Raw genomic sequence first — 24153 nt, forward strand, 5'->3', positions numbered from 1 at the left:
AGCGTTAAGATAAACATGACACTTGGAAGCCACATTTCGAAATATCTTGAATTTTTATCGTCTTTTGTCCACAAGAAAACGATGAACGTCATGAACGAATGCACTCAGCAGTGCAGCATGCACGTTAGCTTAGCAACCACGCCTGCATAGCTCGTGGCTTGCAGGTGAGCGCACCTTATCGCACCTTGCGGGTCGCGAAATTCTCGAACATAAAAATATTAATAAGAACGCTTCCCATTTTAAGAACTCGCCTGCACACGCATACGCAATGCGAGTTAATAATAATATTACATATGACAAAATATAACCGTGATGGTAATGCAACACTGTGAAGAAACAGTCTCGAAACGATTTGAATAGATTTACGTTATCCAGCCCATCAAACAGCCATTAAAAAATAACCGAGATAGCTGCAGCTCAAGAATTCTTCGCCTAATGCAGGCGGCGAAGAGAAAGGGAAGGGGCCTGGAGAAAATAATGATTTTATGATTTGCACCATTTTGTGTCTACTGTTTGAATATAGGACAACCTTTGCTCACGCCGATCCATTATACGCGATCCCGGTTTGGGACAACAATATTGGAATATTTTAATTTCTAGGCGCAATATTGACTTCCTAATTCACAAAATGCGAACTCCCTGACTCCCTCCCAGCGGGAGAAATGCTAATGTCCACAGCTGTTGTCTATTCGCGCCAAAAATAGACCAGCTTTCTATCAAAGTGAAAATCGATTCCCATTAATCTCACCATGCAGTGAGCTTTGTGGCTTATGAGGCATAGTGAAAAATCACGTCGTGTGCCCCTTGCTTAAATGCGCAATTGTTTATAGCATGAAATTAATCTCAGATTAATCTGTAATAAATATATAACATGCATGAAATTACAGGAAATTGTACGTACTATATGGCTAAGTAAAGTGAAACTAAATACGGAAAACAATTTGAGCAGGATATTTACTATACAATCAGTGTTTTGGTTTTTTAGTTCTCATAAAAAATCAAACTATATCTTCTGTCAACTGCCAATGCCGTTTTCTGGCATATGACACGTTACATTAAAAAACTGTAATGATAGTGCGTTTTAAAATGGGCACCCTGCATAGCTCCAGGGCAGGTATTTGTCATTTGTGATGTGCACATACGTATTTTTTGTTTCAGTGTCAGTCTGTTTGTACCCTTTCTAGGCGTACTCAATCGAAGCTAAAGGACAGCACATGCATCTGTTGTGTACTCATCAAAGTTAAATCAAACTGCATGTATATTCTGTATACCCAATAAAACTAAACGACGACAAGCATATTCTGGGAGATCAAAATTAAAGGTCTGTACGCAAATTCTGCCTTCTCCTCTTCGATCAAAACTTCACGACTGCTCTCATCTCAGTTTCGTTTATAAACTTTCTCCGGCCAAAGCACAAGCGAAAACACTCGTTACTTACTCTATTTACTCCTTACACTTACATGCAATACATGTGTCAACAAATGCATAACACATTTGTCAACAAATGCATACTAAAGTATGTGGAAAACTGAGTTATTTCGATTTATTCACATAGCTTTTTCAAATAATTATGACATGGGTAAGGATTTTGACTTTCACGTGCGTGTATACGTGCGTTTAAAAAACAGGTATATGGAAAGCAGCCCTAGCAAAAATGATAGGCCAAGATTTGACCAAGATTTAACAGCGGTTTTCGTTTCGGTTATTTCTGGACATTTCTGTCTGTCCTACAATAATATTTACTTCTTAATTAACTGGCTTACTCGCAGCGGGAGAAAAGCTAATCAATCCACACATACTTACAATGCTGTGAACTTTGTAGCTTATAACGCATTGTGTTTGCAAAAGGTGGCTGGATACATTATACAATCAGGGTTAATCAGCTCTGATGACTTTGTCTGTTAAAAGGGAAATTAGCGAGACGTGATTATTCTATTAGTGACAATAGGCATATAAAGTTACATTTATTTAAGAACATGATCAGATTATTGTTCACGGCTCAACAGCAAAGGTTGGGCAAAAGTTAACGATGAAATCATTTATATTGACATTTTTTCTTCATCTTTTCTCAACCTTTCCTGAAAGGTGAGTCATTGATTGCATCATTTTCCATTTGGTAAAACGTATCGAATGGAACTAATAATCGTTATTAAGCTAAATACTAGTCGTATTAAATTAATTGTGTGAATAATACATGGTTATAAACTTGCATGGGTTAAATTGCGACGTGAAAGCGTTGAAGCGTTCGATTGGACATGAGTTAACAACTTTCTAGCTTACTTTAAACATATTGAAAGCGCTAACTTAATTTAGGTATCAGCGTCTCTTTCGATGTCCTGCATTACTGAAAGGTTTTATATCGCTTCGTCAAATCAAAACGTGAATCCACTTTATTTATAAGTAGGAGGCATACTTTGCTAAATATATATATATATATATATATATATATATATATATATATATATATATATATATATATATATATATATATATAAATTATTTTCCGGTTCAAATAGCTACTTGCTCTTTCCTGAAACTCTGTTGAAAGCGTATGCCAATGCCATCATCAGCACTTCAATTTAGTAGATCAGCAGGTATTATTATGTTTAATAAAACCTTGTGTTTATGGTCGGCACCAACCATCCAAATGATCCAATGGCCAGTTGCTTGACTGCTTGTCGCTATATTGCTCATTGCTGCATGTGGAGGGAGCGTTTCTGAAGCCAGTGGGATTAAGCAGCATCTTAGTTTGTCCGCGGCATTACTAAAACGTTTCATATATATATCGTTATACTGTATAATTTATTCGCTTCGGCTTCATCGCATCAAAACGTGAATCCGCTTTCAGTTTGTATATGTTTTTATAGACGTATACGCTATAGACAGGTATTATAGTCACGCGGGAAAAATATATATTTTCCGGTTCAAGAAACTACTTGCTATTTCCTAAAATTCCGTTGAATGCGTCTGCCACTTCGTCTAATAAAGCCTTGAACGTGAACACCAAGAACTATAGGTATTTTAGGGTCACTTAACAATTTAACCCTGAGTTTGAATAAAAAATTTTGTATCGATATGAAAGGAAGGGTTAATTTCAAAGAGCTAAACAAGTATTGCGCACCAAAATGGACAGTTTCAATCTTAATTCATTATCATAGGCTAAAAGTTTATTAAATTTCGAGTTAAAAATCGCTTGGGCAATGATTCATGTAAAATATACTATTAAGTAAGTACATGTTGAAAACAATTTGAGCAGGATATTTAAAATGTTTATAGTTCGAATAAAAAGAACTATATGCTCTGTTAACTGCCTTGAATACCTATGTAAAGACTATAGTGTAGGAATGTACTTTTGGTTTCATATTTGGAAAGATTTTTTACATTTTCAAACAGCTTGAACAAACAACTGCTTTCTCTAATAACCCAGAGGATAGTGAGGCTTTCTGACCCCATCCTCTAAGAAAATTGTTCTTGTGTTACTAGGCATGAAATATTAGCTTTGATGCTGGCTTTCAGCGTATCGCCTACTCTACATATTGTCTACATATCGCCTACCCTAGCTTCATAATAATTTTATTTAGCTTGAAATTCATTTTGACCCAGGTCGCTCGTAGTAGCTATAGCAGTAAAAACAGCTGGATAGCCTTTTTATTGTATTCAACGTTAGTATAACTTATTGACCACACGTTTTTATCTATAATTGTGCTTTTTCTTGCATTTAAACGAAATCGGGGGTTTTTGTGTTTTTCAATGTTTAATATTCTTCTTTTTGATTTTCCGTATATGTTCCAATACTGACTTTTAGTTTTTGCAAAAAACCACGCGAATTGTCGGTATTGAATATGGTTTTATAGTCTATTTATTGACAATGTAAAACTTCGATTAGTATTTTCCTAAGTTCGAAATAACCTTAACGATAGTATTTTTCGCTGTATGGAGAGCAAATGATGTAGCTACGGTTTCCCAATTTGGCTTTGTCCTATTTTTCTCCATTTTCACACTGGATAATTCACGTATAATATAATAAACACAAATCTGATGGTCTTGCATGTCTTCCTATAGAAGTAAAAATTGCTTCTCTTTTATCTCATCACGTCGTGAATGACGGCTAATGACTTGCACATGCTGGCTAATAACGCTTTGTGTTTGCAAGGGGTGACTGGTTAGAACTAATAAGGCTAATTTGATTATTTTAGTAAAAATTTCATAGTTGATACCGTGCTTCATTCTCCCTTAAATGCAATACCTCGCTAATGTATATATATAGCTATATATATATGTGTGTAGGTTGTGTGTTTTATATGTTCCTCTTCATAAGTATAGCCAACCAGGCAAGCAGAAATTCTACTTGACCGCGGTGGGAATCGAACCCGCGACCTTCGCTATTCTAGAACGATGCTCTACCGTCTGAGCTACAAGGCCAAGTTGGAAACGACAGTGATTTTTACTGTTATTGACATTACGGAGTTTCGTCCTTAAATGTCGTTTTGCAGTTAATTCTGCAAATGTTCATATATATGTGTGTTTTTGCATGTCTTCCTATGAAAGTGAAAATTGCTTCCCTTTAATCTGATCATGCTGTGAATCACGGATAATGACTTCCACATGCTGGTACATGCTGGCTAATGACGCATAGTGTTTGCAAGGGGTGACAGGATAGAATAAGGCTGATCGGCTCTAATAACTTTGGGAAATTAGTGAGACGTGATCACTGTACGTCATTTTTGTGTAAATGGCAATAGGATAAAGTCAATAAACTTTGTTTTTAAAGTTTTTAAAGTTTTCTCGTTTGTATACAATGGGATAACACGTGATAACAAAGCTTGGCACAAGGTGGCAGCAAGATTTGAGTTGACGTTACCTTTAACCCAAGTTTATACAAGTATTATATTTTATATATATATAATATATATAATATATTATATATATATATATATAAATATATATATATATATATATATATATATATATATATATATATATATATTCAGTAGGAGGCAAAAGTTTGAGTCCAGTGACTGTATTTCATTGTTTTAGCAGCATATATTAATATTCTACAGAAAACCTTACCGATAAGTGAACTACAAAAAAGTACACGAGTAAACAGAAAAATACATGCTGTACAACAACTATGAGACGTTATGATATTCATTTTACGTATGTTAATGTGCAAAAATGCATTTCATGTCAATGCTTAGTGTCCCTCTTTTTTGCTCTTGAAATGACGTTTATTCTTGCTGGTATAGATTCCATAGGTTTTTTAATGTCGCACGTTTAATACCTTGCCAGCATTCGTTGACCACTTGTCTCAAGTCATTCTGGCTGGCGGGCCTGTGCCTCGCCCTTTTCCGGTTAAAACGGTCCTACAAGTACTCGATAGGTTTCAGATCTGGAATTTGAGGTGGAAAGCCATGAGAACGAGAGCACCAAAACGTGTTTGCTTCTAAAAGATTTCTGGCACATAGAAGATGTGCAGGTGTTTAGGGGGATTATCATGTAGTTAGACACGCGATCATCCTTGTACCAGATGAAATTCCATGTCCTTGAAGAATTGGATGATACTTTACTTTAATTAGGATCCTATATATATTTCAATATTGCCAAACCGAGCATGACCGAAGAAGCTAAAAGTTTGCTTGAGTAGGATTTAGTTTCTTCGAACCTCTCCAAGGTTAGTTGCATACCACCTTTTTAAATTCTCACTTTTTCTGCGATCTTGCGAGGAAAGAATCCTTCAATACTTAATGCAACTATTTGTCCTTATGCACCATCACTTTGCCCTTTTTCCCACCCATCTTGGGCAGTGTAAAGGAATAAGAACTTTATTTTGTTATGATTTAGATCATTAGGACCAAAACAGTGTGTAATTAATATGGTTTAAAATACTGAAACACTAATACGCATGTCTTAGCTCGAATACACTGCCAGGGTTTAATACTGGAATTCTACAACGACTGGACTCAAACTTTTGCCTCCTACTGTATATATATAATTATATATATATATATATATCACCTTGAAAGAAAAATCTCTAAACTAAAAAATTTTGAAAAAGCCTTTAACTGTGCATGAGCTGGCTATCATGCACTTAATAATTGTAAGCTCCCGAGGGAAATAGTGAGTTTTGTTTTCCCAAGACCTGAATGTCTCCCGAGAGGAAGTCGAGGGAAACATTAAGACTCGAAGAGTCTAAAAGAGTAAAACAAAACTCACTATTTCCCACCCAAAGTAATGTAAAATAAGGGTTTTTTTATATAAGAACAAAAACATGCATGTTACAGAACAATTTAATTAAAAAAACACTTTACTTTGTTGTGACAAGAAGCGAGCAATCATTTTTCACTTGTTTCACTGGCGGGAAACATTGCATTTATTTATAGTCATGTGACTAGGAATAAACCCATTACATTTAAAATACACAGCACCTATATAACAAGATCAAATGTATTAAATTCACTATTCATAAGAAAACATTGATTTATACACATAAAAGAGAGATTAGAGAAGCTAGAAACCCTGAGCTTATTAGTATACTTTTAGAAAAATAATATCTCAAGTGAAACATTTTTAGCTAAAAGGTTTTTTCCACAAGCCATATAGGGCCAATTCTTGCATGTGAAAAAAGAGTTCTTATTTTGTCCAATAAAAATATCAAACCACAGGCCAAAGACCGGCACTCAACCTTGCAACCTGCTACATCAGAAAACATAGCTAAATACAAATCTGGAGATATTTAAAAACGGATAATATTAATCTCTTCATGGTACAGGTTACGTCCACGTGTTTTTAAAAACAAGAGAACAAATAGTTTCAAATCGTTTTCATCTTTTCGTGTGGACGTCAAAAACGACCCAGAAACGACGCAGATTTTTTAGAAAAGGCCAAAATAATTAGGTCTGAAATGGTATCTTGGGCAGGGACAAACAGCTTGACGCAATATAATATTTATTATTTTACAGAAGTGGTGCGTTAGGTAATGGTGATTATTTGATCACAATTCCGAGAGTTTTTCGTGCTGGTGAAAATGTCAAGCTGGGAATAAATATTTTTGGTACTGTATCCTGTGATGTGGAGGTCAGACTGTACGGTTCATCCTTCAATGTCGTCAGGAGCCGCGCTAGAGGTCATTTTAAACCAAATGAAGCCGGAACACTGGAGCTTCAGGTTGGCAATATAGTCGCCCAAATTCTAATCCGCAAAAAACACATTTAACAAAATTGATTTATGCCTGTTCTGAAATTTTAATGAAGGAAATTCAAATCAAATCAAATGAAAAAATTTCCAAGTGAAGTATAAAAAATATGCCACTTCTTAACTGCCTGTAGAGATAATCAGACAGAACATGAATATATGAATATGCACCCCTCCCCTCCGATTATTGTGCTTCATACGCCACTGCGAATACAGATCGAGCGAAATTTTTTCCAAGTAGCTATCGCAATCGGCATTTTGACACCGATTTTTTTTCAGGTACCTAAAGGATTATCTCTTGCAAAGGTTGAAGCTACAGTGTGTGGAGTTAGAACAATGAGAAAAGCAGTTTCGTACAAAGCTTCTCCGCTAAAGAAAGTCTTCATTCAAACCGATAAACCAATTTATAAACCTGGACAAAAAGGTTTTTCAGAATTCTTGCTTCTTCGTTGGAGAGAATACAATCTGTAAAATTCATACAATTAGCTGAGAGGTGATAATTAGGAAGAAAAAAAAGAAATGAAAAGTAATCTTATCATTTAAGCGTTCTTTTATGCTGAAATGAGGCCCGCTGGACCTAAGGTATTCGACGCAATCGTAACTCGTATAATTGATATTTTTCATACGGATGAAAAATATTAAAACTACAACACTCATATTCGAAACCCATAATCACCATAGACAATGCATACGAATCGTTTCAAATATATATAAAATTTCCATCTCAATAACCCCCTTTCATGCAATAAAATTTCTAAATTGATTAGAAGTAATAGATTCATTGCATTCTATTCTTTCGTCTTAATAGGTTTCCTCGGTGATAATTCAGGTATGTATACCTACTTTATTTTTTACATTATCGACGCTTAGCATAAGTGAGTTGTTATAACGACCATACCTGGTTTAGTAATATAATATTAATGTTACAATACACATTCATAGCGGCGATGAGAGGGAAACCCTAGAGCAAAAATTTCAAATGTAGCTGAAGACTGTGAATGCAGCGTAAATCGACTGTAAAGTGCCTTTGTTTTGGCAGAAATCTATTACGTTAACTTACGAAATACAGTCTAACAAAAATATTCTCTGTGTTTCTTGTCACACAGGAACCAAGTGGTTCCAAGATTATGCAATGGACCGATGTTCAACTACAAGACGGTAAAACTACTTTTGTACTTGTTGCAATGAAATGGTAACGAAATGATGTTTTGATCAAGAAATGCGGCTATAATGATATCATAAAAATTATTAAAATTGTTAGGTGTCGGTAGTTTGGAACTTCAGCTGTCAAAAGAGCCAGTTCTGGGTAAATGGCTTATCAAAGTAACCTTTGAGGTATCATAAAGTTGCAAATATTAATAACGGGCTTGCATGCAAGAAGTTCATGCTCTCAAAAATTATTACTGATGTGTGTGCGTCGATACATATTGCGCAGTACAGAATTAAGAATAGCAAGTGGCGTCGCTTCCCTGAAAAGGCCAAAAAGGACAAAATGATTATGTAATTAATGAATATGTCTTGAAAATGTGCGAAACGTTAATTGTAATCAAACGTACCCCCTTACATTTTGCAAGCAAATACAGCATGAAAGATCGCATTCTCCAACAACTTTACTATTGTATGTTGACGTCAATTACTCATTTAATAAAACAAAGAGTTTTTGGGAAACCCTTCGCAATAAGGAAAAAAAGTCTTAATTAGGCTATATCAAAAAAGAACCCCTTATTGAAATTAATCTTTTGTTAAAATTTGAATGCATGGTTAATGCACTGGTGAAATAGCATAGTATGTAGTTAGGTAAAAGCATTCAAATTCAGGGAGTGGCATCGCCAGGACGAGTCCCCCACTCGCTTTTGAGATTTTTCAAAATATGAACAGAAAAGTGTGTGTAGGGGGGGGGGAGATGATTCTAATTTCCAACAGCCGTGTAAGTAAAAGGTTTTTTTTTGTTGAAACATTTCTTTTCATTACGTAAAGAATGACACTATAAAATGAAGGGTTCAGGCATTCAAATCGTAAATTCATCATAACGCATTCTAACAAAAGCCGGCTTGATTTTGGTAAGAAGTACTCTTTCTGTCAGAGTCAGTTACTCAGTAAGAGCGAGTTTTCTCACCACGGTTCGACCTCGGTCTGACATCACTTGAAGCGAGGTTTGACCTAGGCTAACCGCGCTTTTTGTTAGGTTATTTCGGGACAGTACTGCATGTAATTGCTGCAAAATTTGTACGTACATTATTTTCGTATAAGCAGGCAGCAGTTTAAAGCATGATATTTGATGATCTCAGTGATATATTTTAAAAAAAAGAATTTTGGTATTTAGCGAAAGACGGTGACAAAAGCTATCGAAATTGACAAGTATGGTAAGTTTACTTCCGAAATCAGTGAATAACGATTCGACCAGTGACGGATCTATGGGTGTGGAGAATAAATTACATAGCTTAATTTTAAATTCTAAACACCTTAATAACAACGCTATTAGTTATAGATTTGAAAATAATATTTTTACATATTGAATATTTTTTTAAAGTCTGCTAATGCGATTCAAATTATAGGCTGTAGTAATTTATTCTGCAACCTTCTAGTAGCTACAGAGCATTCCAAAATAATTTATAAATCTATTATAAGCCCAATAGAATTTTGCTCTACTTTACTTTACTTAGTTCTTCCTAAATTTGAACTGGACATAAAGCCACCAGCATACTTTGCATTGGATCAACGGGAAATTGTTTTTACAATATGTGCGAGGTAACTTTTGGTTAGGATTGTACTTGTTACAAAAACACTTAGTGTGTGTAGGTTCTGACGTTCAAATATTGCAGTAGCTTAAGAATTTTTTTGCGTTCTGATTTTTCATAGTTTGCTTAAAAAGGAACCAAAAGTTATTAAAACCGCTGGAATGTCCCTCATTCTTCTCCCGTCCTCCCATGACCCCCGCATGCCGCTCAATCTCCTCCCACAACCCCCCCCCTCTCCTCTAGCCTTTTCTCACGGGTTCCCACCTCCTGACTTCCCCCACAACCCTGTATAACTGGAACCCCTTTGTGATAACTACTTTCATTATGCCAACATTTTCGTAATTCGTTTTTGGTTATAACTCGCGAAAATTGGGATATTGTCAATTTAAAAGTTTCATTTTTTCTTCTGACGTTTGATTCATAAAGGTATACTTACGGGAAATTTGTTACTGGTCGACTGGAAACAACATTGTGTCTCAAGAACAACCAAGTGGAACAAAATTGTTTGAAAGAAACCAAAAATGTACGTACATGTAGCAAAAGAAGGCGCTAAAACCTCAAACATGTTGCATTGCATACGTTGACTAACACCGCACTTATTTCGTGGTGTAATAATATAGTGAATTTACTCTGTATATAATTATATTTGTTCCCCCCACTGCATGGATATAAAGCCCCTTTAATTGGAGCGCATTCACTCAATCATGGCCACTAGTTCGTGACAAAAGCCTTACTACAATTCGTTCGCATTTTGAATACGAACACTATGGCAGTGACGTCATTCTGCAAATTACGAAACAATGACAATCGTGACCGACCGGAAAAAAATAGGAGATCGTTAAACGTTAGTAAAAACGGCACAAAATAGTTAGTTTATGTTATTTATAATACTTAAAAGTCAAAAACATATAATTTGTTACCCTCCCCCCTCCGTTACTTATGGGCACCCCTGCTTACCATCTATAGGACGCTTTTTAGTAAAATTTCAAAACGTGTATAGGTGAATTACTATTTATTTTTACTATTCTACTATATCTATTTTTAAGGCTTTCATGGTCAAACCTGTAGCTAATATTTATGTGTTTTATTTTTTAGATAACAGGATGCGCTCATATTGATGCTAAAGAACTAATCAATTCACATACCCCTGTTGGATATTATTTACATATTACTGCTATGTTTACCGAAATCTCTACTGGGGTTAAAATAAAAGAAACAGCCCGAAGTCCTAATATGGTGTTGAAGTCTAAAGCCATGTCACTAATTGATGTTCCTCAGAAATTTAAACCTGGTTTTCCAATAAAATTTAAGGTAGTTGATTTTGTTTTAAGATAAACTTTGTAGCGATTTGAATACTTAGTTGGGGGGTTGTTGAATATATGCTTTAAAGCCAGCGTTTACAATTTAAAAGAATCAGCACGAACAGAAATAACAAAGTTATCTTCTGCTAAATATGGTTGCTTGAATGAAAAATGTTCTGCTTTTGGGAATTCGAAGTGATATCTAAAGAAAGGTTTCAGTGATAATTAACATTTCAAAGCCTTGTTTGACAAATATTCAGAAGAAATATATCCACTTCCTATCGGCGGAAGAATAAGTCGTGAAAGACCGTTACAAAAGCTAATTAATGTTTTTTTAAATTATAGCCTAAACATTAAAGTAGAATAAATATTACTTATTTAAATATGTCTTTTAAGTGTTTTCGTTTGTATTTCCAACTTTAATCTCGTTTTATATACGAACCAGACAAAGACCATATTTTCACAGCAACAACAAAGAAAATGGGGGGGAAACTCATTATGTCGATCACCCTTAAACGTGACATACGTAAAATATCCGCACCACGGTGTCCACGAGAAAATTTTTTTTCGTTTTTAGGTCCAGATTAAATACCTTGATGGGACACCTGTAACTGATGGAACAATACGAGTTGACGTGTCTGAACGTCAGCACAATGTTCGAACATCAAGTAAAATATTCCGCAGGTGGTATTCTGTGGCAAACGGTGTGATTGTTGTCCCCCTAGAGAACGTGTCGCCTTACGCAAAGGCACTCACCTTTACGGTAATGCTATAATCCGAATCTAATGCAGCTATCAAATCTTGTAACATTTTAGTACAATTAATTAATCCTCACAAGGATTAATTTGCGTTTGAATTTGAGCAGTTGCATGCAGAGTCCGTATAGTTGTGAAATCGATGCGGATGATATATATGATTTATAATAATTTTATTTTGTAAAATGGCGATTAACCGCGGGTAAAACTGCGTACATATGTTACTTCAAGAAGGATCTCGTCGAGAAAAATTTTGTAGGTTCACTTTATATAGGTTCAATTTATTCATGAACTCATTATATATTTATATATTAATATATTTCGTAAATAAGATTTGGATATATGTGGTATTGCTGCAAATGTCCCTTTTTAAGTTGGAATTAAAATTTATTACCTGTAGCCTTACTTTAGGCTATTTTTTAAACATTTAGGCCAACTACAACTCAGACCAATTGTTGAAAGTAAAAACTTCCAATTCTTGGTACTCTCCAAGTTTGTTTTTTGAAATTGGTCTTACCTGATCACGGCTTACCTGCGAAGGTAAATTTAATGGAATATTAACTATTTATATAGGCAAGCTAGGATTTGGGAATTTATTAGTCTAAAATTTGTTTCTTATTAAAATGGACGATCGTTATAATAATAATAATAATAATATTTCAAATTTATATTGCGCATATTCTGTAAAATATTCATATGCGCATAAGCACATAGTAGAGAACGTGTCGCCTTACGCATATAGTGTGCACGCGCTATTATTTCGGTTGATCAGTAGTGTATTTACAGCTTTTTATCAAACCGCTTACACTAAGTTTATATATATGTACTCCGCAATGCATGCTTTTCACCAATTTTTTTCTCAACTTTTATTAGTATTTTTTAGGATGATATAATGTTTTCTTTCAGGTCGGAAGCGAAGGATCTGTGAAAGTCTTTTACACTGTCCCTGATAACATGCGAAGAAATATTCCATTCTTTTACAAAGTATAGTTATTAAATATTAAATTATAAAACATTCACTTAAACGAGGTACGAACATTTTAACGTCGTACATAATGACTATTCGAAGAAAAGCTGTTAAGCCATGTATCACCATTAATATGATCACGACATGGTTATTTAAACTAATTTGGCACTGGATTGTTTAATGGGAGTATATTGATGTTAGGCAGAACTCGCTGTAACACACAATTCTTCGAATTAATCTTCCTCACACAATTCTTCAGATTATCAACTTATTTTTTGCTAAACGCGTAACCAGACTCATTACATTATTCATCGTTTTAAAGATTTTGTGTAAAGGAAATCTGCTGTTATCTGGCGTTACTTGGAGAACACAGGATTGGCAAACTCTGAAAAATTCCTCGAATCGTAATCATAGACAATTTACGTATAACAGAAGAAGCATAGCTGGAAGATCAATGAATAAATTTGAGCTTTACTTCAATGTTACTCAGGAAATGGTTCCGAGTTGCAGAATCTTAGTATACTTTGTCAAGATGGATAAGGAGACTATCGGTGACAGTGTTGTTTATGACGTGGAAGATAAACTTGAGAATCAGGTACCTAACAAAAATTCCGCTTTAGGCCAAACGTGTGAGCGCGTTTTAAAGCTTTGCACGAAATAAGAAATAAATATTGCCAATATACACAAAATATTTATCGACGTTTTGACCTCGGGTTATAAAAGAGAATGACACAGAAAAATAAACCAAAAAGAACCGTTGTCAGGGAGACGCCGTATGATTGTGAACTATGAAAACAATAGCAAGCAATCTTGGAGGCGTATCCCAGACGAAAAAATACTAAAATTATTAACAAGAGTCATTCTGGTATAGTTAACAGACTCGCGCTTTTGATTAAACCTTGTTCATAGAGATTTCTACTTTCACCGAAAGCAAACGACATTTTCTTGCATGAGATGCAATAAATGATTGGGTTTTTTTGCTATTTGTTTATTTTAACCGCTTTTTCGCCCTCACAGAAGGCACGTGCTATTTTTTCTATCATACTAGGTAGCTCTCCTGACAAAATATACGTATAATATATAGTAAATATGCAGTAGCGTAGCCAGCCTGTCGATTTGTCCCGCTATCCTAATATTTTGGTGTTCACTGACTGTAAAAACAAAAGATTTCTAAAGACATGAATAATTATGATAACTCGAAATTTACATAGAGGGACAAAATCGTCAGGCTGGCTACGCCACTGTAAATATGTGCATAAGGATTGAGAGTTCTAAAATGTTTACCTGTTTTTAATAATTATTGTACCCTAATAGCATTATATCATCTAACTATCGTCCTTCTCAGAGCTCTAATCATGCCTACTCTCCAATAATAGAGAGGTAGATATATAACCGAGTGTGATTGCAAGGAGCAACCTAGTTTTAGCCATCACATATGAGCCCTGTCCGCCAGCGGTGCATGTCTCTGTTGCCTGTGATTTGATGGGCTCAAATATGAAATTCACGTACAATGAGTCTATAAATACCAATCAATGAAAGCAATATATTAAAATTGTTGTTAAGAATTACTGAAATTTAGGGATTGATCAGAGTTTGCTTGATATTAACTGCTGCCTTATTTTTAGTTGTATGTGAATTTCGTCGACGAAGAGAAAAAGCCCGGGGAAAAAACAACAATTGTTATGAAAGCCAAACCTGGCTCGCGTGTGGCTATTTCTGCCCTGGATAAAAGTGTTTTACTCTTGAAAGAATCAGATGAAATATCAAAAAAGGAGGTGATTAATACTGCTGAGTATTCATAATTATAACATCACCATAATTTATATAATTTAGACCATATATTATCTACTAACAAGCAGGATTTGTGTGGGAAATACTAAAGGGACAATTATATAAATTATTAAGACGGATGATACCAACGACATTGATGGATTCCTAATGCATCAGTGTCTGTCGTAAACGTCAGAAATATAGATGCATGTATAGCCTAATATATATGATAATAAACTAACCGTTTCCCTTGTCGATAAATCCATGATCAGGAGAGCACTCTATAAAATTAAAGGCTCTTAATTCCAACAAACGGAAAATTTTAAAGATATCTTAGCTTCACGAAATGGCAATTAAGTTTTAACACCGGAAATATGCTTCGAGAGTTTCGCTACGCACGAAAACAAGAAATGAAAAAAATTTGCATTGCTTGGAATGTTCTTCTGATGTGATTTATTCCTATTTAATATGCATGTGCGGCGAGTTTACTCAGAAGCGGAATTTTTCAATAAAATATATAAGCTATTTTTACCAACTTTTTTTATCAACCTCCTATTTGCTCCTTTTTCGCTATTTATTTTGGTATTAAAAGCATGTCATTCAATAGTTAAAAGCCTGATCTTTCCGAATGCGAAAAAAATTCGTTACTAGAATGAGTAGCTCACGTACAATAGCGCGAAAAATTTGGATTACCTCTTTTTTAATACATCTTTTATAGACGTTATAACAGAGTTTTATATTGTTTATAAATTTACTTATTGGCTATCATTGCTTTAATTTGTATATTAGTATAGCAAAAATACAACATCGCAAAAAGCTTTGATGTTCGTGCCTTGTGACCTCACGCATCATTTGATTTCTTTGTAATTTTTCTCCTAATTTCGAATTTTTGTTTGCTTTATAGGCTATTAATTTTTTAAATCTACAAGAAGTCGGTCCAATGAACTCACGCCAGTACTTCACCTGTAGCCGGAATTTGAGAAAGCCTGCTAGAACAAATGACCAAGTCTCTCAAATATTTAATGTAAGTATGAATATTTTTAGCACAAAATTATATTTCAGAAAATGTATCATGCCACCATGTCTATACCTAATGGAAAGAATTAATCCATTGCGCAATTGTGGTTGATTTATCGCTAGATATTAATCTAATCGTTAAGTCTTTGCATATGTCTTTAAATTGTTTATGACATTTCCTTATATTCTGTTCTTAATTGTGATTGATTTTCGGTTGTTGTATCTCTAAGTTGTCTCTCTATAAGCGAAAAGGCCTCGACGGGATCGTATACACTATACGGTTAGGTGTGTTCTGTACTATTAATCAAACCATAAACGTGGCAATGAGCAAATATCGAAGCAATTTTACGGTCAAGTATGATATAAGCTGTTGTTTGTCTTGGTTATTGGGACGTGGTGAATGGAACTTAATGCATGGACCGATTATGTTTAGGAACTGCACGCATTCGATTCTTTACATGCCTATATAATGTATTGTTAATTGTTTTTGTAAAGGAACTGCAAAAATTCGTTCCTTATTTTAGGAACTCTATTTTCGGAACAATTCAGTTGTTCTCCTATATAATAAAGAGCCATGAATGCGAACTTATATTTCGCTTTTGAGCAAAAGAACAACAGCAACCGTTTGTTCATTAATTTTCCGTACTCTATTATCGGAACTAATGCATGAATGGTTCCTTATGCGTTAATTAAGGAACGTTTCAATACATCATAAACTTAATTTGTGGTGGCCTTTCTATATAAACGTCTGCAAATGATTAAATATTACAGAAAGGACGCTTTTCATGTCAGTGACTCATTACGGTTTTGCATGGCAGTTCCTTCTTTACTTTTATTTTGAACGACCGGATAAGGAGGCGTGAATGATAATTTTGTTATTTCACTTTATACTATCTGCATTTCAATGCCTTGCGATTCTGTCAATATCAAATTCAATCAAAGGAACCGCATGTTCCGATTAATTAACGTTGCAAAACATTTCGGTTGAAAGAAAACAATATATTTATACACTTGTAGACTAATCATTTATAATTACATTGGTATTCTGCATTCTTGAAATTTGTGGAGAGGGCACTTGAAAATGCAAGTCCAGCGCATGTCAAACTTTTCCAGTCCTTTTCTCAGATAATTATCTTCCTCTTGCGTCAGTCGAATTACTCGTATCTGCACTTGCCTGTTTTATCTTTCGCACGAATTGGCGTTCCACTGACAGGGTTCTGCAAGGTATCATTGTTTTCATATGTTTGACTTCTTGACAAGGAACGTTGGACTCGCTGTATCTCAGTTGCTGCACGCACATGTCCATAACTTTTCCATTTTGATCGCGCAACTTTTCCATATGGGATCGTCCTTTTGGAGCGAAATTACGAGTTTGCAGCTTCCGATGATGAACTCTTGCTACGTTTGAGCTCTGTTTCTGGTCATGATACACGTCGTTGTGCTTGCACATCTAAGCTGCTCGCGCTTTCTGTTTCTATTATATGATCTGCCTATATCTTATCGGATGAAGGTATTTCCGTATTCCAGGGTTTCAATATCTAAGTCTTTCGTCCAGTGAGAACGCATCTGCATGTTTTGTCAAACATTGTCTTGCTCGCTTTATATATACTTCGGTGACGGAGAAGTTTTGAAGGACGGGCCCAGGTGAATGAAATATGCTATACCGTTCACGTAGCCAAGGCCGCCAGATTGTCCTATTTGCCAAACACTTTCTAAATGATCGTGAAAGTCTGTTCAAAATCTGGAAGAACATAAAAAAGTTCAACCGTTGACAACACCGATTATTCATCTGCGCCTGATCGCATCAGTACTTTACGAATTTGAATGCTCTGGCACCGATATTTCGGTTTGCTCCGCTTGTTTTCCACCGGCGGTCGTGCTTTGAAGCCAAACACAAAATGATCGCCCTAACTCAGAATCTGTAGCACAACATGGCATTGTTGCCTTGCTTGCCGTCGAACACGACTGCCTTATATCAGATGTTATTTCATGGCTTCCTCCAAGGATCGGCGTTTCAAAGTACGTGTGACGATGGGTGCTTTATTTTCACATGCTTTCGGCATTCTCTTTGATAGGAAAGAGCTTGATGATCACAATTTGGGGTTGTGACATGAGAGAATCCTTCTTTACCTCTTTCCAGGCGAAGTCTTTGGGGTTTTCGAAATGCCCCTGTGACACTTTTCCAGTCAATGTTTGTCTGCTGTTGTGCCATAGAACAGCGGGCGAGAAAAAGGCTGGCAACCCTTAAGCTTCTTATTATGTATATAAATTATACGCACTACAGAAAATAGCTGTTTCAAGAAAATTATACTTATGTATGACGTGTCGAGAATTAGCCTCCGTTCAGTATCGTTTGTCCTCGACAAGTCTCAATTCACACAAATTCGATTGGGTTTATGAAATATATTGATTAACAAATAAAATTAAAAGTTATACTAAATCTTCACCCAAGATTCACGTTGCAGCTATGTCGAATTAATATCGCGTCTCTCGAGTCACAGACCGTTTCGCACACTATGACCCTCTATCACCAACTGACTCAATTTTGTGCAGATCCCTTATTTTACCCATATTGCTTCCCATTTCTGTGCAGTGCGTGTCATCACCTATTATTTCGTGCGCCCCGTTGTCGCTCAGTCCCGACACACTCCCCCATATATCTTAGTGCTGTGATATATGTCTACAAAGGGTCTGAGCTAGTGCTACTGATTCAAGCCTTAAATGCAATCTAATATTAGTGTCCTAATATGGATAAGTGTCACCGTTCATCTTCTTCTGCTTGATCCCGTAAGCGGATTGCTGCCGCTGCTGCTGCATCACGTTTCGGTCGGGGTTGGAAGGGAGGGGTGTCTGGGTTTAACGTGGTTGGAGGTGGTAAGTCACAGGAAAGTTCTATCGGGTAGAGTTGCTGTATTGCACGTTCAAGAATTCCATTTGGCGTCCTGATCTTTGCTCCCCGTACTACGTCATCACGCCCTCGAATCAGCTCTTCGACTACGCCCATCTTCCATAAATTTCTGTTCTTCTCCTCTCCTTCGATGATAACAGCATCACCACGGTTGGGATGATCTGCGTTTTTCCCATTATCTTGTCGGTGTCGATCTCTTAGCCCACGAACGTATTCTCTATACCACCGTCTCCACAACAAATCCTTGCATCTACGAAGAAACTTCGCTCTCTTCCGAAGGCTGTGGTCCTCAACGTGATAAGATTCCACTTCAGGTAAGATAACTGGATTTATCTGCAACATTCTTGCGGGGGTGAGAACAGTTTGTTCTACGTCGTCTTCAACGTATGTTAACGGTCGATTGTTCATTACAACTTCTATGTCTAGGATCACGTCTGATAATTCTTCAAAGGTTAGATTACCGTTCCCGATACTTTTATAAAAACATCGTTTAAAGAGCCCGATCAACCGCTCGAACTGTCCACCCCACCAGGGTGCGCGACTCAGGTTAAACCTCCAATGGATCTCCTTGTCCGTAAGGAAACCGTTTATGATCTCATTTCCAATTGCCTTTTTCAGCCAGTTTGCCGCAGCCTTGAACGTAGTGGCATTATCTGAGTATATGATTTGTGGTCTCCCCCTTCGAGCGATCAATCTTTTTAGGCTAGGCAGAAATTGGACAACCTCCAATGATTTCAACAGCTCCAAATGAACTGCTCTTGTGAGGCTGCACGCGTAAAGTACCAGATACGCTTTCTTTTCCGCTTTTCCTGCTGTTTTGTATTTGATTGGTCCAGCGAAGTCGACTCCTATCACTTGGAATGGGGTTTCTCCTTGCGTTCGCGTAACTGGTAGTCGTCCAGGCGGTGGTCTGTGATACGCACGAGCGCGGAATCGCACACATCCATGACATTTGCTTCGTACCTGCTTCACAAGGCGACGTAGTCTAGGTATCCAGTATCGCTCACGAACTTCAGCCATGGTCGCCGGTACTCCCCCGTGAAGAGTGATGATGTGCGCTTGTTCGACTAGTTTCTTTGAAAACTGCGAATTTGCAGGCAAGTATACCGGATACTCGCCTTCGATTCGCCCGCGACACTCTAGAATTCCGTTCTGGTTAGGTTGGAGGTTTAGCTCGATTTTCGTACTCTCGAATTCCGGTGCGTCCCTAGCTCCATCTTGAACTCGTTTAATCCACCACAACCGTGCGTCTTCGATCTCCTGCGTCTTTATCGGTCCCAGGGACTTCGCTTTCCTTTGGGTGTGTTGAATGAAGCGGTTAATCCAAGCACAAATTCGAAGGGTTTTCCGCAACGTATACCGCTCTAGTAGTTGGTCAAACACGTCCTCGTGTGCCGTTTGATTCATCGTGACCAAAACTCGCGTCGACGGTTTTTCCTCTTGCTTCGAATCCGAACTCGCCACAGGCACAACTTCCGGTGGCCACGTCTCCTGGTTGTTAAGCCACGTAGGACCGTGCTTCCATAACTCGTTTCCCACCACATCTCCTCCGCGGCTCCCTAGGTCAGCGGGATTCTCGTTCGTTGGGACGTGATGCCATCTGATCCGGTCGAGTTCTTTGACCTTTTTCACTCGGTTGGATACGAATTGCCGGTACTCGCCTTGTCCATTGATCCAATATAACGCGACTGTCGAGTCCAACCAACAGTGTATCTCGGTCACCTTCTCCATTCCGATCGCTCGCTCGACGTTCGTCACTAAGTTTGCGGTCATATGACCAGCGACAAGCTCTAAACGGGGAATCGTGAGGCTCTTCTTCGCAAGTCTGGACTTTGCACACACGATACCTTGGGTTGTTCCGCTCTCTTGCTCTGCGACTGCGTAGACGACCGCAGAAACTCCGTTCTTACTGGCATCCCCGAATCCGTGAAGGGTGATTGACTGTACTGGCTCTCTGTGAGGGGCTAAAGTTCGAGGGACCGTGTACTGGCCTGGCAGGTTTTCGTACCACTCTTTCCACCGTCTCTTCAAAGAACCGTTAAGTTCTTCATCCCAGGCAAGTTGCTCTTCACACATTTCACGGTACAGTAGTTTTGCTACTAGGGTAGTTGGGGAAACCAGGCCGAGTGGGTCGTACACACTTGCAACCTGCGACAGGGCCTCCCTTTTCGTAGATGCTGCGTCTCGTTCTTTGTTTACTACAACACTTAAACGGTCTTGAGCTTTGTTCCAACCCATACCGAGGATCTTTGTCTCAGTCCCCTTTGTGCCCAGCTGCTGTTTCGCGAAGGTAGTTTCCGGGTTGCCCACGTTGCCTTCATTGGCGCTCTGGTCGGTATCCTCGAGTTCAGAGGCGTTTGAGTGCCATTTATGCAGGTGGAAAGTGGCATCCTCAAAAATACTAACCGTCTTCGCTTTCTTCTCTTTGACCTCTTCAACATTATCACCTCCCTCCATCACATCATCGACATACAGGCCGCCTTTTATCTCTTCCACCAGAGCCGGATATCTTTTCTCCCAACTCTTTAGGTGTTCGTTCAGGACACCTCCAAGAAGGAAGGGAGAACAGGTCAGCCCAAACAGCGCCCTAGTAAACCGATAGACTGTGAGGTCGTCACTATCTGGTGCCTTCCAATGGAAGCGTAGGGAATCTCGTTGGTTTTCGCGTATCCGGACTTGCAGGAAGGCTTTCTCGAGATCAGCGGTCAGCACGATGGGGAGGAAACGTAGACGAACTAAAATATCCCACAGGTGGTTCTGGAGTGGTGGGCCAGGGTTCAAGCATTCGTTCAAGGATGGATCAGATGCCGATTCTTTGGCGGACGCGTCGTAAACGACCCGAAGTTTCGTCGTCTCTGCGGTCTCCTTTACGACGGGCTTGTGGGGAATGTAAAACTCTTTACCCTTTGCTGTGGCAGGTGCTGGTTCGACAATACCTTTCACGAGCTGATCTTGAATAATGTCGTTGTACTCTTTGTAAATTCCTCTTTTCTCGAGACGTTTCACCAGGTTGTTAAGTCTCCTTATGCTTCCTCTTTCGTTCGACGGAAGGTGTGGATGATGCGATTTCCACGGTAAGCTAGTCTCGTACCAGCCTTCTTTGTCGCGTGTGAGCTCGTCTTTAAAATCATCGTAAATCGCTTGAGAGCCTTCCTCGGTGGGATCTTCAAGACCGAGGACGTCTAACCGACACAATCGCTCGAAATCGTTTTGAGATGTTGTGGTCAGTAGCATCGTATTCTGGTCCAACTCGATTCCAGGACTCATGATCATCCAACCAAACCTTGTAAATTCCGCCACGGGATCACCGTCCTTTCCTACCAGGGGTTTGGTCCTTGTTTTTATCCGAGCATACTCGCCGTTTCCCAGCACGAGGTGAATGGGTAGCTCACTCTTTGTGTCGCGTTCGTCCATTTTGACCGAATTCAAATGTTTATATCGTCTCACGAGTTGGTCGTAATTGGGGTTACTAGTTGTCAGAAGCTCGCTCTTTTCAACTTTGTTCAAGCTCACGTTTATTTTGCACGAATCGTCCAAGGAACTAACTTCTACATCGAAAACTTCTATTCGCTTTGTTTGCGAAGTCATCAACATGTCTATTCGCTGGCTCTTTATTTCGCTGGGTTTAATGTTTAACGCGTTGACAAGTTTCGCGGACGCATAGGAACTGCCGGCGCCAGAATCAATAAGTGCGCGAGTCATTACACCATTAACTTTCACAACAACAACTGGAAATATCCCTTCCGCGCTTGCCCCATCTGTCATCACTTTCTTAGCCCCGGGTGATTGGTCCCCTTCTTTTGTATGATCTTGACCAGACCTTTCGTCGCGTTCATGCTTGTACTGTTCGCAGATGGATGAGTGATGACGCTTGTTGCAATGCCCACAAGACGTCTTGCTGGCACAGTCCGAAGCTCGGTGAAATTTCGTAGCGCAGTTAAAGCACAAACCCTTTCTTGCTAAAATTTGCTTTCGGTCACTGGGATTCACGACATTTGTGCATGAAACCGCCTTATGGCCAAGATCGCCGCAATAAACACAGCCCAAAAGTTTTTGTTCATTTCCGCTCGCGCGAAACAACTTCTTACGGTAATCATCTTTGCGCGGAGGGTCGCTTTCGTTTACCGGATTGCGTTTTACCCACTGTCGCAATGCCTCAGCTAACTTCTCGAAATCCCATGTTTCCCATTCAGGATCGGTTCTAACTAAATCGCCCCTGATACCTGACAATTTATCTAATGTCATCGAGACATTTCCGTTAACCTGATCGAGTTTCCTCAAGGTCTGCAAGGCTCGCACGCAATAGGTCAAAGTCTCACTAAATTCGGCAATTCTACGGGGGTTACTGTTCGTAATATGAGGTAGATCGAGAATCTCCCTTATATAGCTTTTGACAATCTCGGATTCCTTGCCGTAATTGTCTTGGAGAATGGCTTTGGCTCTATTGTAACCTTCGGTTGAAAAGGGCAGGGACTCGACGCATGTTTTGACCTTTGGACCCAATAATTCTAACAAATACGTAAACTTGGTAATGGGGGCCACGGAACTCTTATCAATCCCTTCGGTAAATTGTCCCCAAAACCTAGGCCAGTCTTTAAATGACCCATTAAACTTCGTGATCACAAGTTTCGGTAGCTTTGCGTTTCGACTTGGGCATTCCTGAGTTTCCGGTTTGGGTGGGGTCATTTCCCTTTGCATGCGTAGTTTCTGTTCATGCAACTTTAGTTCTGCTTCACGTTGCTGCTCTAGTCCTGCAGCCTTAGCGTTACGTTTCTCTTCAGCTAACCAATCGCTCAACTTTGAAATCTGTAAATCAGCTACTTCGAGTGTCGCCTCAACACTGTCGCTCCAATCGGAAATTTCGCTCATGCTTGTTTTTCTCGCGATTTTCTGTTCCTCAACTTTGCGCTTGCACTCGTTAGCCGCGGTGTTTACAGATTGCAGTGTTTCGATATGGCGTTTTATAGTTTCACGCTTACCTGTTGCCAGGATTTTATCTGACCTTCTCGTAACCAATTTCAGCTGGGATAATTTCGTCTCCAATTCGATGTCTCCTTTGTCAATTCTGGAGGTATACTTTCTCCGGTTGGTTGAACGGCCATCTCCGTAACTGTCTCTCCAGCAGTACTCTCTTTTTCTTCTTCCATCGTTGTTCAACGAGTTCGCAATCCCGTCTCGGAGGTGCCAGGTGTCGAGAATTAGCCTCCGTTCAGTATCGTTTGTCCTCGACAAGTCTCAATTCACACAATTCGATTGGGTTTATGAAATATATTGATTAACAAATAAAATTAAAAGTTATACTAAATCTTCACCCAAAATTCACGTTGCAGCTATGTCGAATTAATATCGCGTCTCTCGAGTCACAGACCGTTTCGCACACTATGACCCTCTATCACCAACTGACTCAATTTTGTGCAGATCCCTTATTTTACCCATATTGCTTCCCATTTCTGTGCAGTGCGTGTCATCACCTATTATTTCGTGCGCCCCGTTGTCGCTCAGTCCC

General features: G+C 38.3%; 2 protein-coding genes and 1 long non-coding RNA gene across 3 annotated transcripts; 2 read left to right on the plus strand and 1 right to left on the minus strand.

Annotated features, from left to right (window-relative positions):
* Positions 1–6748: 6748 nt before the first annotated feature.
* On the plus strand, positions 6749–10482 carry LOC114536773 (alpha-1-macroglobulin-like). The gene is made up of 8 exons (XM_028558125.1): positions 6749–7164; positions 7471–7773; positions 8000–8020; positions 8298–8349; positions 8453–8526; positions 9515–9554; positions 9855–9939; positions 10356–10482. The coding sequence occupies exons 2-8, from the start codon at positions 7753–7755 to the stop codon at positions 10480–10482; spliced, it is 420 nt and encodes a 139-aa protein (XP_028413926.1). The 5' UTR covers positions 6749–7164; positions 7471–7752.
* A 564-nt stretch (positions 10483–11046) lies between these two features.
* Positions 11047–12442, plus strand: LOC114536737. The gene is made up of 3 exons (XR_003688476.1): positions 11047–11240; positions 11808–11993; positions 12417–12442. It is a non-coding gene; the product is annotated as an uncharacterized LOC114536737 (long non-coding RNA).
* Positions 12443–18461: 6019 nt separating this feature from the next.
* LOC114536738 lies at positions 18462–23694 on the minus strand. Its single transcript, XM_028558087.1, has one exon. The coding sequence runs from the start codon at positions 23514–23516 to the stop codon at positions 18498–18500; it is 5019 nt and encodes a 1672-aa protein (XP_028413888.1). The 5' UTR covers positions 23517–23694; the 3' UTR covers positions 18462–18497.
* Between the last annotated feature and the right edge of the window lie 459 nt (positions 23695–24153).

This window comes from Dendronephthya gigantea, unplaced genomic scaffold (genome assembly GCF_004324835.1).
Source record: "Dendronephthya gigantea isolate DGI-Jeju-01 unplaced genomic scaffold, DenGig_1.0 000144F, whole genome shotgun sequence".
Taxonomy (NCBI): Eukaryota; Metazoa; Cnidaria; class Anthozoa; order Malacalcyonacea; family Nephtheidae; genus Dendronephthya; species Dendronephthya gigantea.

Excerpts from the sequence above, each read along its gene's own strand:
- LOC114536773 (XM_028558125.1), top strand. The coding sequence starts at position 7,753 with ATGAGGCCCGCTGGACCTAAG. Across the intron at positions 8,021-8,297 it reads TTTCCTCGGTGATAATTCAG|GAACCAAGTGGTTCCAAGAT; the intron begins GTATGTATACCT and ends CTTGTCACACAG. Across the intron at positions 9,940-10,355 it reads GTTTTTACAATATGTGCGAG|GTATACTTACGGGAAATTTG; the intron begins GTAACTTTTGGT and ends TGATTCATAAAG.
- LOC114536738 (XM_028558087.1), bottom strand. The coding sequence starts at position 23,516 with ATGAGCGAAATTTCCGATTGGAGCGACAGTGTTGAGGCGACACTCGAA.